General features: G+C 35.5%; 3 protein-coding genes and 1 long non-coding RNA gene across 6 annotated transcripts; 2 read left to right on the top strand and 2 right to left on the bottom strand.

Moving 5' to 3' along the window:
- Window positions 1–201: 201 nt before the first annotated feature.
- On the bottom strand, window positions 202–1,281 carry LOC103855693. The gene is made up of 3 exons (XR_630755.3): window positions 888–1,281; window positions 484–550; window positions 202–402 (listed from the first exon to the last, which is right to left on the bottom strand). It is a non-coding gene; the product is annotated as an uncharacterized LOC103855693 (long non-coding RNA).
- Window positions 720–2,644, top strand: LOC103855694 (nucleolin 1). The gene is made up of 5 exons (XM_009132711.3): window positions 720–967; window positions 1,339–1,409; window positions 1,641–1,964; window positions 2,052–2,171; window positions 2,252–2,644. The coding sequence occupies exons 1-5, from the start codon at window positions 872–874 to the stop codon at window positions 2,448–2,450; spliced, it is 810 nt and encodes a 269-aa protein (XP_009130959.2). The 5' UTR covers window positions 720–871; the 3' UTR covers window positions 2,451–2,644.
- A 254-nt stretch (window positions 2,645–2,898) lies between these two features.
- LOC103855688 (homeobox-leucine zipper protein HAT14) lies at window positions 2,899–9,275 on the top strand. Of its 2 annotated transcripts, XR_630753.3 has the most exons (5): window positions 2,899–6,444; window positions 6,855–7,126; window positions 7,239–7,318; window positions 7,915–8,302; window positions 8,792–9,275. XR_630753.3 is itself a non-coding variant. In XM_009132706.3 (4 exons), the coding sequence occupies exons 1-4, from the start codon at window positions 6,126–6,128 to the stop codon at window positions 8,210–8,212; spliced, it is 969 nt and encodes a 322-aa protein (XP_009130954.1). In that variant the 5' UTR covers window positions 2,899–6,125; the 3' UTR covers window positions 8,213–8,515. The 2 variants fall into 2 exon arrangements, 1 of the variants encoding a protein (XP_009130954.1); XM_009132706.3 differs by lacking the exon at window positions 8,792–9,275 and having other exon boundaries at window positions 7,915–8,515.
- On the bottom strand, window positions 8,663–11,499 carry LOC103855689 (protein trichome birefringence). 2 transcript variants are annotated; one of them, XM_009132708.3, is made up of 5 exons: window positions 10,425–11,499; window positions 10,164–10,356; window positions 9,903–10,096; window positions 9,284–9,800; window positions 8,663–8,941 (listed from the first exon to the last, which is right to left on the bottom strand). In XM_009132708.3, exons 1-4 carry the CDS (start codon window positions 11,327–11,329, stop codon window positions 9,287–9,289), a joined length of 1,806 nt encoding a protein of 601 aa, XP_009130956.1. In that variant the 5' UTR covers window positions 11,330–11,499; the 3' UTR covers window positions 8,663–8,941; window positions 9,284–9,286. The 2 variants fall into 2 exon arrangements, with proteins under 2 accessions (XP_009130956.1, XP_009130955.1); XM_009132707.2 differs by lacking the exon at window positions 8,663–8,941 and having other exon boundaries at window positions 9,068–9,800.
- Window positions 11,500–13,416: the final 1,917 nt, after the last annotated feature.

Here is a 13,416-nt window from a genome sequence, read left to right as displayed (position 1 = left end):
CAAGTGTCGAACCCGATTAGTAACCGGCGGTTCTAATAGAGCTACATAAGACCATCTCCATTGGTAAGAGACCTCAATGGGTTCTTATGAATAAATTAGTAGTTAATTTGTTGATTTGAAAAGTTAAGAACCCTTGATAAGCTAATTAATTTTTTCATCCTCCAGAACCTCATTGAGGTCCTTAAATTTTTTTTTTTTTTTAAGTTGAATAATTTGAAAGAAAATGATACATAAAAATTTAAATAAGAAACAAATTCTTAAATTGTTGGAGAAAAATAAGATAGGAGAAAGAAACAAGTGCTTTGCTTATAAAGAAAACATAGCTCAAGAGAAAGAAACATGTACTTGGCTTATAAATAAAAATGTGATCTCTGTGAAACAAATGAATTGGCACATGTTGATCTGCGAAACAAAAACAAGTCTAACGATTTCGTATTCGAGATCATGCACAAAAGAAACTACAAGCTCCAGAGAGATACTTACAGGTTAGTTGTGATTTTTGTTGATGATCACCATGCTTGCAAAGAACTCACACATATCGAAAGCTGCCCTGCAAAGCTCAGAGACCAGAGAGTTAATAACAATGCTTCACCATTAACGTCCAAACATCCAAACACAAGTTTTTACCACAAATACCATCCACTATCTTTTATCCAACGTACCAAAAAAAAAGAACGGTGCCTTTTATGTTCTTTTTATTTTGCTTAGCTATATATTTATATTAATAATTAATAATAACCTTTAAATCACTAAGTATAATTTGAACCCAAAAAAAAAAAACCAAGTATAAAGTTCCTGAAAGTCTGAGCCAGAAAATAAGATATTCTTCCTAAAATCCCTAAAGACGAAAGTATCGATCTTATCAAAGTCCATGGAGAGATCCGAACCTTCTTCTCGTAGGATCGCTTTTCTCAACGCCTCGATGGAGAGATCCGAATCTTCTTCTCCGGTTTCTGCTCCGTACACGGTGAGTTTTTCTTCTCCGCGCATCTAACGGCGTCGTCACTCTGTTTTTCTTTTCTGTCGAAACTATCTTTCATCTCTTACTTCCGGCGGTCTTCTCCGGCTCGAGAGAAGGCCTCCCTCTCCCTCTCCTTCTTTGCTTTTGATTATTGTTCGAGCTTCAAAGACCCGCTGTTTATCTCTTCCCAAACTCAGTGCATGTTTCTTCTCTATCTCTCTTACCCAACTCTTCTCCTAACTCTTTTGTTCCTGTTTGTTTTTGTCGGCGATTGTACTGTTCTGGTCCCCAATCTTTTTCGGTTTTTAAATTAATATACATATATATATATATATTATTTTTTAAAGGATTCTAATTACATTTTCTTATAAATATAGGGGAAGAGGACTTTGTACGGTGATAAGTATGTCGACGTTATGAAGTCGTACTATGATTACGTCAAAAGCAGGTAAATAGATTTCTGTTTTTTTTTTCCTTTGCTTTTTGGAGATTTTGTGTAATGTTGATAGATACCAATAAATATTCTATTATTTGTTTTAGATTGAATAGCTATATTATTTGGTCTAGCTAATGTATGTGTATATTTATATTATGATTCTGATGTAAAGACGTGAAGTAATAAAAGATAAATACCTTCGCTTTCAAATGTGTTTGCTAATTGATTCTATTGAACAATTAGGATAAGGATCGGTGTTGAAGGGTACAGTACTTCCCTTAAACCTATTGATCTCTTCCGGGCTTTGGAGAGTCTTTTCAAGATATGTGGAGAAGTCCACAACATCCAGATTCGCAGAGATCCAGTGACAAATGCACTCCAGAGGTCGTGCATTGTTATCCTTCGTGGAGAAGGCGCAGGAGACAAAGCCTTGCAACTCAATGGAAGTGACATTGGAGGAAGTAAGATTGTCGTTACGAGTTTGCCTCCAGAACTCAGTGAACTCAGCACTGGGTTGAGTACTGATGTACTCGCTGCTAGGAGCGTGGCACATAATCGAAGAAAGCGGTAAGTTATTATTTATGCTGTTGACATTTTCGGCTTATGTAAGTTGTGTAAACAATATAATACAATGCATTTTTTTTACTCTTGCAGTAGCGAAGGCATATCCGTTACTGGATATGACACTTTACTTACTAAAGATGATTTGAAGAATGCTTTGACTAACCATTTCTCCACATGTGGCGAGATTACCGACGTTTTCGTTCTCAACAGGTTAGAAGTTAGAACTTTTCTCTAGTTTGTTACAAACCCCAATTCGCTTAGTTTCCTTTCTTTTATCTTTTTCTTTGCAGCCGTGCCCTGGTCTACTTCTACGGACTAGGCTCCAACAACCGAGCGGTTCAGCTGTCTGGAACCGACCTAGGAGGCTGCACAGTGGTGGTCAAAGCCTTGCCCTATCCAAAACCCAAAGGTAGTGCCTGGACCCGTTTGCGTTACCGTTTCAGGTCAGCCACTCTCTCAACGATCACTGGGTGGGCACATCAGATGTGAGAGGAATTCTGGTTTAGTATTTTATTTTATGAATTTCGGCTTGTTTGCTTGTTCTGTTTAGTACCCAAAAAAAACTTATATTTCGGATGTGTTTGATTACTACAAAAAAAAAAACTTATATTTCGGATGTTTGATTACTACAAAAAAACTTATATTTCGGATATGTTTAATTACTTCTCTTTAGCTTAAATTCACATGGACTGTTTTTTAATCATTTGATTATAACAGAGAATGTAGAACTTATAAGAGTTTTCTCGACCGACTTTATCTTATTGTGTCCAAGAAAGAATTTATCGTTGGAGAATTATTTACGAATCACCCATCTATAACGACAACAAAAACCGCTTAACATGTAAATAAATTATCAACAATCATGACAGTTCTTGTGTGATGATATCACCGACATATTAAATTTACATTCGAAGTTTAGGGGAGACAGATCACAAATAATCAAGCAGTCTTGTTCCACGATGAGCTCTGCTAAATACGAATGTTCAATCCTTTTTTCGTCCTATGAAATAGATGTCCTTGGGTGGGTTGATGATAGATCAACTAAGTTTATTCGTGGGCAGTATGGGCCTGAGAAATACTTGCCCAGAAGCTATTTTTGGCCCTTTGTATTTTTTTTGTAAAAATCTTAAAACGCTGAAACAGCTCAAGTGTCGAACCCGATTAGTAACCGGCGGTTCTAATAGAGCTACATAAGAATGTGCCGTGTGATGATAAGGTTGTAGCTCACCAAAGAGAAGAGGTATCTCTCCGTACAAATCACAAGCAAAGACAAATCAGACCCTACTGCCACCGGTTCATCAATTCATCACACAATCGCTCGAAACTCCATCCACCAATTACTTCCTCAGGCGCATTGTCACGTGAATATCTCCCTCTTCAACTCCATTTCTCACTTGCTTCTCGCTTATTCGTTGGTTTGGTAAATTGAATGTGGTTTAACCACATGATCATATTAATTTATATTAGTATTGTAGTTCTATGTCCATATATAATTCAAATTTGGTAAAATACACGTTAACAGAAAATAAAACATCTATAAGTTTTTAAATCACGATTGGACTCAATGTGGGTTGGTCAAGTTAGGTTGCTTACAAAATTCTATTATATTGCAAAAAGAAAGGGGTGTTGTGTATATATTAATTATATACTAGTTTTAAGGAACGCTTTGCATGGGCAAACACATATAAAATAGTATAATTCCGTATAAGAAATATGTTACGAATCCTAAATTGTTTTAAAGTTGCATGGAAGGGTTTATAGTATATCATCAAACTGACTTGTTCGTTGCATAAAACATAGGGTTAATTAGGTGAATATACAAGCGGTTAAGTTTTGCTCAGAAAAAAAAAGTTTTTCTCAGAACTATTTAATACTCCTCAAAAACATGTAGCATAGGAAACTAACAGAAAAAGATAGCATTGGGCGTCAAATTGTATATATAGTTATATACACAACTCCTCAAAACATGTACCATAGATAAGATCAAATAAAAGGAAAATAAAATCTGTATAATTAATTTAGTAGGGCAGAGAGGAGAAACATAATTTAGGAAAAAGAATGAGATGCCACAAAATATTTGACATCGTAATTATAATAACAATAATGTGGGTATGCATGACTTCAATTATTGAAAGTAGCCTAAAAGCATGACACCCCTGTCCATTTTTTTGAGGATATCCGCGTCCCACGCGTGTGGGGACATCCTCTTACTCTGTATGCATGGAAACTCCGCTCTCGGATAAAACTTTGTAACTTCTAAAAAAACAAGATATATAGCAGTATATGCGTACAATGAATATCGTAACAAAAAAAATGCGTTCAAGGAATATAGTATGTTTCCTTTAACGCCATCAATCTTTTTTTTTCTGAAACTTAATCGGTTAATCATGTATTCATGTTACAAAATAGTGAAGGGAAACTTGTCGCTATAAAGTGATAGATTTTAAGAAGTCAAAACTAGTTTATGTAACAATAAGCGGCAGATATTGCTCCTTGAATTTTGTTAAGTACGTAATAAAATGTGGCAAAATCATGAATGAAACTTTTTTTTTGTAGAATGACATCGTTAAATCTTATTTCGGTCATGAAATTTGCGAAAAGGTAAAATCGTCGAGTATTCGTTATTCTACATAAGATTGTGAAATTTAAATTAATTGTATATACGACTATTCAATGAATTATCAGTCGTCAGACCCTACATTTTTTAGTAATTTATAACAACGTTCTATTTTGAAACCAATTATCATGTCCATCACATGTTACCATTCAAAAACTTAATAATGAGGCTGTTTAATGTTGATTTTTTTTTTTTGAAAGCAACTTGCAATAAGTTTAAGAGAAATTATAAATACTGAAAATTGTATTCATGATGTTGGGTAAGAACACATTAATCAAGTTCTTCTAGGACCACTGGCCATTGCCATGGTGATTAAAGCATTGAGCCCATAACAATTTGGTCAAAACATTTTTAAACAAAAAGGAAAAAATATTGGTTAAACTAAAAAGAAATCAATTTGATTGAGTGTTTTCGTGACCGTTTGATGGGTCATCGTTTTCACGTTTTAATTTGTCTCACCCTTGTCATTATGTGCAACCCTAATCATGAGTCTCTGATGCTGAATTCTAACGAAAATCAATCTGATTTCGATGCAGCATTAAACGGTAATTACTATGTCAGCCGTCACTATGTCCTTTTTTAACTTCCAATTATTTTTTCTTGTTTTTTCTTCAACAACTCTCAACTTTTCTTTTAAATCTCTTAAAAGTTACTAAAACATAAAGTCAAAATCGCCATCATTAACGTATGACCAAGAATCACTCTGGCTGGTCAATCTAATTATGGTTTTCAATGATTTTCAACAAACAGTCTAATTCTTTCAAAGAAATTCATTAATTCCTTAATGGTTTAATATACTTATAGTTCAATGGAATACTTGGGATAAGGTAAGAATACTAACATGAAATTCTTTCAAAATAATCCGATGCTATACGTTCGATGACTGGATAGTACTGATGAACTACATACGAGAGTCCGATATATTCACAATTGGTCGCATATTCAAATGTGTAGTTGTATTTATCCAAATTATCTGTTATATATAGGTGTGAATGCTATCTTTACATTTGGAAAGTATTCGAATGAGTTTGCACTTTGCATCTGCGAATTTCGTGATTTTTTTTTGTTTTCTATTAGAGTAAAAGTTCATACCATTTTCTCAAGATTCGACTTTCATCTTGCAAATACAAAGATAAAGGATTAACATTCCCCTTATTTTTATATATAGAGATAATATAATGACATAAACACATAAGGCGCTAGACTCGTGTAAAATAGGAATATATTTATATGCATTTTACGTGCGTATGTGAATCGGCAGTTGTCGGTCAGTCTAACTCCTAAACTCTATATCACATTATGTATGTAGATATATTTATTCAGTATATTAGATGGAGATGATTATATTCAATTAATGTTTGGCTAAAAAGTAAACCATAAACTTGTTTTTATGCGAGACGATATACTATATAACATTATTATTAATTAATTAAGTATACTGAGCCTCTGGAGATAAATAAGTGGGGCTTCACTTCATGACCATAAGGCCAAAACAGATCTTCTTGTTTCTTTCTTTCTCTCTCAAATTCTTATTTCCTTCATAAGAGATGGAACCAGCTTTGTATCTAGGTGACAATACTAACAAGTTCTCTTTTCTGGAGAAGCCCTCGAAGATTCCTAATAATCCCTCTGCCTCATCGACCTCTACTTCCGACAAGAATATTGGGTTCAACATGGGTTTGGATGTACTTGGTTTTGGTAGTCAGAGATCGTTGTCATCCTCTTCTTCCCCGTCGGTAGAAGATGAGAAGAAGTATAAGAGTAAACTAACACAAAGAGCAAATTATTCTGATGGAGTTAGGGTTTCATCTTCCGTTGATCCGTCACTACAGCTTCAGCTTCACTTACCTTGGATCCCTGAGAACAGTAAGGGTTTTAGTTTGTAAACAAAAAAATGGGGCATAAGAATCAACTAGTTTCTCGTAGTTATATTGTGTGGTTATGCGTACCCACAAAAGAAAACATACCGTATATTTTCACGAAAAACAAAAACAAAACATTTGAAATTTATTAGTATCCCTTAATATGGCTTATGTTTTACGATTTTCTTAGTATAATGTACATACTTATTATAATTAATGTGTCGGTGGGATGTTGAAATCATTTTCCAAATATGCCTTGACTGATTTGTGACAAGAAAGAAAACCAAGGTTTGGTAGAAAACGAAAATCAAATGTAATGTTGAAATTACAAAACTAATCGGTTATTCCACGACCGGCCGATAATTAGTTTTGATTTCAGCTTAAGATCATTGTTAATGTAAAACAATCTCTCAGGAGCACCTACGGTGGCAGAGCCTAGTATGCCAGTGTCCCCTCCGGATAGTGTAACGTCGTCGTTTCGATTAGATTTTGGGATTAAGAGTTATGGTTATGAGAAAAGAAATAATAAAAGAGATATGGAAGATGAGGTTGAAAAATCTACTTCAAGAGCCAGCAACGAAGACAACGATGACGAAAATGGAGCCATCAGAAAGAAACTGAGGCTCTCTAAAGATCAATCTGCATTTCTTGAAGACAGCTTCAAAGAACACAACACCCTTAATCCTGTTGGTCTCACCATTATTTTTTACATTTTGTGAATTTTATTGAGATTTTTTGTGTTTCAAATCAAATCTTATCATTTTATTGTTTATCTTATGTAAAATATAAACATTGCAGAAGCAAAAGATTGCGTTGGCAAAGCAGTTAAATCTTCGTCCTCGTCAGGTTGAAGTTTGGTTTCAAAACAGACGAGCGAGGTTAGCTTATGTCACTATAGCTTAATTCATTTTCTTTTTATGAAATAGTATTTTTTATGCAAGATACTATTTTTCTCCTATTTTTTTTGTGATGATCATTTATTTCTGAAAAAGGAATGAGGACGACATGCATGATGCATCACGAGTAATAATAACACATTGTCGCTTGTCTGTTCTTGTCCTTTTTCGTGCAAAAGTAGCATTTCACTTATGCCACCAATATTTCCGTCTATAATTTGTTTATTCTGACTTACTGATAAAAAGAAAGTAAATAATAACTCTTCATATATAATTTAACCAAATATCACAACTACTCTATTTAATGAATATACGGCGTCAAAAAATACAAGTATATGAAAAAAAAATTGAACATTGAAATCAAGAAGGCAATCTTGAACATACAAAACTTCTTTTAGCACTTGGTGAGCTTTTGATCTCTTACAAAAAGTTATAAGTATATCTTAATTCTTAATCATGTTTATAAAAAATGCTATATGTTCCCTTAGAGTTGCTCCTTTGCCTGAATTCAGTGCCTTGTAGTAATATACCAATAAGCAACATGTGTTTATGTTTATGTAATTGACAAATGGGAATAGGACAAAGTTGAAGCAAACGGAAGTGGATTGTGAATACCTAAAGAAATGTTGTGAGTCACTAACCGACGAAAACCGGAGGCTTCAGAAAGAGGTTAAAGAATTGAGAGCTTTGAAGACTTCTTCTCCTTTCTACATGCAACGTCCGGCCACCACTCTCACTATGTGCCCTTCTTGCGAACGTGTTGCCACCTCATCATCACAACCATCCACGTCAGCAGCACATATAGACTTGTCCACGTCATCATTTCATAGTCCTTTGATTCCGGTTAAGCCTGGACCGGCCAAACAAGCTTCATGAAAGCACGTATGAAATAAATGGCTGAGTGGTTACAGTTTGAGCAAATGGACCGTCTCCTATTTTAAAAGACGACTAGCGAACGATTATCCGGTTAGTCTTTTGTTTTCTTTTGGATTTTGGTACTGTTTCTGGTTGTAGGACCGGGTAAAACAGATGGAGGAAAAGGGTTGACATGTTTATTGAGTGAAAGACAAGCGAACAAAATATATGGTTTGATTTATCCATATTTTGTAAAGTATTATACTCTATTTAAGCAAAATGGTGAATATATCATTTATACAATACTATCATTTATCGGATTTATCGAGGATCTCCAAGAATGTTGAGATGTTCGTATTGGTCTTTCTAGCAATGAAATGTCATTCGCTACTTTTTCACTAAATAAAGCTATTTTGTACGATGGTTGAGTCTCGTACTGCGTACTTCAGTTTTCAGATATTTCCAGCTTTCTTCAATTTTTAAGCATTCCTTAAATTAATTTCTACACAAACATAAACACATTGTATCTACTTTTCCCAATCTCCAACCAAATAGTCACATGTCCCATATTAACTCCTACATTAATACATGATGAAATAGGTAATAAGAAGTCACGTGGAGAACAACTGCACCAGGTTGGATCCAATCGCACTGAACTCATAAAAGCACTTGTCGGAACTGTCGGTGGTCGACAATCTCTCAAATCCATGCTTCCATATGCAAAGTCTTGCGTTTACATTTACATTATTCCTAAATCCAAAACTTTATTTCAATAACAAAAAATAACAATGTTCCACCTCATAATACATGTAATTAAAAAAGTCAAAAATTATTCTCAATTTAGATCATCAATCAAACATATGTTACAGCGATTACTGGAATCAAAAGATCAATATGTAACTTCTCTCTTTGGAGCTAAGTATAGTAACCGTGGTAACAAAAGGATTTACAATAAATAGTAGCAAAGATATAAGAGAGTAAATCATACTTTTCATCTTTTTTACTCTAAACATTCTATAATCAACTAAAAACAATCAAACAGAAGAAAGAAAAGTATTGAGAGATCAAACAAATGTTCGAGATGGAAAAAACCTTTTAAGGATTCCGTCGTGTTTGGCCAAGCTGATTGAGTTTGACGAGCAGCTCAGCGTAGAGGATCTCGTTCCAAGAGTCAGGAACTCCAGGGAGGCACCAGTGGCTACAGTCTTGGTACAGCAACGGCGTTTTCTTCTCTTTATCCGATAAGCTCTGTTTCCGGTACACCGACGGGTGACCATCTTTTCTGTAGTCCGTTAATCTAGTGATGTTAAGATACGTGACCGGCGTTCTCATACCCTTTAACACTCTCTCTAGCACCTTCATTTTATCCGGGTACGGTGTAAGGTACGTCTCGTTCTTGATCGGTTCCGTCTCGCTATCGCAAGCTCCTCCAGAGTTCCATTGCCCACCGCTGAAATGCGAGGCCGAGTAGCCACGGAAGAAAACAAGAGACTTGTCAGGGTTCACGTTCTTCTCTACCCATCGACCCCATGTGGTCAAAGCTTTACGGAAAGCTTCAAGTACAGCGAGCTCGTGATACACATTGCTCCCTTCTTGATAATAATCCTCCCTTTTAAAATTAATAATTTTAAAATTAATAATATCAGTTCTACATTACAACACAAAGACAAAGCAACTCACATTATAGATTAAAGAGAGTTGTCTTTTTTACCCTTTGGATGTTTTCTCGTGAGTCCACCAATGTCCGGTATTAAAGACAATAATATCAGCTCCTTTGTACTGCTCTGAAGACTTCCCAACCAAATCAAGCCTTAGCGTCTCCTTCTTTGTTCCCTTCTTGTCAACAATCTCATTTTCTTGAACCAAGAACGGTGAAACAAAGAACTCCACCGTGCAATTATAATCCTATCAAATTAAAAAAAAAACATTTAAAAAAAATGAATTGTTGCAAGAGAAATGAAAAAGCCATTACCTGGAAGACGAAGGAGTACTCAGCCTCCCCACGAAAATGATGTCTACCACTAGCTTCATAGACTTTACTCTCATCTTTAACCGATCCTTTAAGCATACAAACCAGAGACTCCCACATGTTCCTATTCAGAGAATCCCCCACGAACACTAGCCTTCTTCCTCTAAGCATCTCAAGCATAATACCTCCATTTAACCTTCATTTTCATTACATATATTTATTAATCATATATATAATCCAAAATAGTAAATTAAATAACGTTACCTCGGTAAACTACATTTCTTAGGTTTCCACTTCAGCTTCTGAAAGTCTTTGTCGGGTCTTCCGTTTGAGATACAGTTGAACTGCTCGTCGATGATATTACACGAACCGGGTTTGTAAAGCGGGTACGTGTCGTCCATGATCCATCCACCGTCGAAGAACTCACAGTCTTTCAGAGACTCACTCCACTTCTCGATCTCTTGTTCCAATAAAGAAACAGAACCGGTTTGCTCCCCCGGTTTAGAAGGAGCTGAGGAGGTGGAATTGGATGTCAGATCCACCGACACCGGTGGTGATTTCGCCGGCGACGGAGCTTTGTCGGCGGTCCGCGACAGATTACTCGATCCTGTCGGAAGCAGAGGTTGCGAAGTGTTGGTTTTCGCAACCGGTTCGGTCCGGTTTACGACAGGAGATTCAAAGGTTGAGTTTTTAGCAACCGGAGTTCGATTCTCCGGCGGCGGTGCTTGCAACGTACTGTTTTTGACGACGGAACTCGAACTTAGGGAAGGAGAAGTGGAGTTAACGGAGACGGGGACGGTGGTGTTAGACGCGGCGTCGCTAGATCTATTGGTGGGGTTAGTTGAAGTGACATTGGGGATTATGTAGGAGAAGATCGAAGAGACGGAAGCTGTTTTCGATGAAGAAGGAGCGGCGGCGGTGGTGGTGGTGGAGGAGGAGAAGGAGGAAGAAGAGAAGATGTTGGAGAACCAAGGAGAAGATGAGTTCGGAGAAGGACTAAAGGCGAAGAAGAGAGTGAAAGAGACGAAGGTGATTACAAACGCGTAAGCGAAAGTTGATGTTTTTTTCGGTTTCACGGCGGAGATGAAGCTTCTTATTTCTGCTGCGGCGGCGGCGGTTGTTGTTGTTGCGCCGTGAATCGGCATATATTTGACGGCGTCCGACGCCATGTGGAGGGGAAGTGGTGTGTGTGGAGGAGTTCGTGGCGCGTGGGGAGTGTTTTAGTGGTTGGGAGAGAGAGAAACAGTGGTTTTGTTTAGGGTTAGAGAGAGAAAAAAAAGTAGGAGAGAAGATGAACTTTTAGAAACAAAGAGAAAGGGGTCGTAGTTATGTCCGAACGACACCGTTAGGAGAATGACTTAAAGTGGAGAGTTATCTACAAATACCCCCTCGATTTTGAAATTAATTACGGTAATGCCACTATCAAAGTGCGTGTCGGTGGTACGAGATTCGACTTTTTTTTGTTCCTATATCTACGGTCAACAGGTTAAAGAGGAGAGAAGAGATTAATGTGAATGGTTGGGAAGCTTCTTTACACACATGTTGCAACTGTGTAATTAATTACTGCTGAGTTGTTCTTATTTGTACTATGATCTAACGTAGGATATTTTCTTTTGTAACTGAAAACTAACGTAGGATATGGCATATAGATTCATGTGTTTGCATCTGAATTAAATCGAAATTTATTAGGATCCACGTCGGAATCTATTTTCAATTATCTCTGAATGACTAAATCCATGCTTGTGTAGTTGTATATATCCATACAAGTTTGCTGATTTGAATCTGATTAACTAAAGTCAAAGATCTGGATGGTGGTAACTTTGTTCTTCGATGGAAACCTAGTCAAATCTGTTTTTAATGCAAGTTTATAACATTTTGGCAAAAACTTATATGACTATTCATGAAATATACAAATAAAACAGAGGAAAAGATCAACATGGAGATGATAAAAACAAAATCAAATACGTTGGTAAGTTGTTGGCCATAAAGAGCATAACTGATTGGTGGCCACATTGAAAATTCAGTTATATTCCGATTAGCTTATACCAAAGACCTTCTTTTGTGTTATCTTGCCGAGAATGTAAATCTGCGGGGTACAAGATCATAGCGGCAGACGTTTTAACATATTTTTCCTTCATTAAAATTCATACCCCATATTAAATGTAGCCACATGTGTTTTGAGTCATCTTCACGGTTTATTTATTGACAGCAGACCTTTCCACTATATCACCAGACACCAATCAACCTACCTTGTTCTTTACGACCCTTGTCCATGTGTGAAAATTATATACGTAAGAAAATGTAGCTCGGCAATGACTAGATAAAAGCCATGTTTTTTGAGAAAGATAGATAAAAGCCATGTTCATGAGTAAATTTAGCGAGCTATGGTTATTCATATGCATCTTATATTGAGTGTATCTGGAGGTCCATGAGACTTGACTCTTTTATTTGTTATCGTCTTAGCTAATTTAGGTGGCAGGTTAGGTAGATGAAGAGGAAAGTGCTTGGAGGGCTGGTAATGATGGTGTGATGCCCTTGAAATTAATACAGAAGATTCCAATTGGCGTCTGTAAAAGTCTTAAGCGCTTCATAATTCATCACTATTTCATGGAATAAGATATTGTCTTTTAGAATTAAACTAGGTAATAACCCGCGCCTTGCGCGGGATGTGATTATTACTTTCGTTATTTTTAATAAAAAAGACAATATTAATTTAGGTTTTATGTTTTTTTGTTTTTAATCTTCTAAAATATAACTATTATTTTAAATTAATATTTATTTTAGTTTATTCGGTTAAAACATTTGATTTTTTGGTTTTTTCGGATAAAAAACTAAAATTAATATTATATGTTTATTTTCATATTATGAAGTTTAGATAGTTGTCATGTCGAACCAATAGTTTCATATTATAGTTTTTAAACAGATAATAGTTTAAGAAAAAGAAAAGAAAATTATTAAGACAAATCATTTCACTACAATTTGGTCGGTAGTGAAAGAAACATTAAGAAAAAATATTTCAACTTTCAAAAAAATTAGATACTTCAGCTGTGGTGAATACTTAGTTATAAGATGCTCACATCAAGGTGCACATGTATGTTTATGTAAAAAATATATAAAAATAGTTGAAAAATATATAAAGATATTGTTAATTAATATTAAATGACATTTTTGTTCAGAATAATACATGAAAGATAAAATTAAAATTTATTTAAAATAAAAAAGACCTTGACATTAGTCATTTTTTCATCAAAATAAA

The sequence above is a fragment of the Brassica rapa genome, chromosome A03, assembly GCF_000309985.2.
Source record: "Brassica rapa cultivar Chiifu-401-42 chromosome A03, CAAS_Brap_v3.01, whole genome shotgun sequence".
Taxonomy (NCBI): domain Eukaryota; kingdom Viridiplantae; phylum Streptophyta; class Magnoliopsida; order Brassicales; family Brassicaceae; genus Brassica; species Brassica rapa.
Note: the sequence above shows the minus strand (reverse complement) of the source record. Positions and strands in the feature narration are given on the sequence as shown.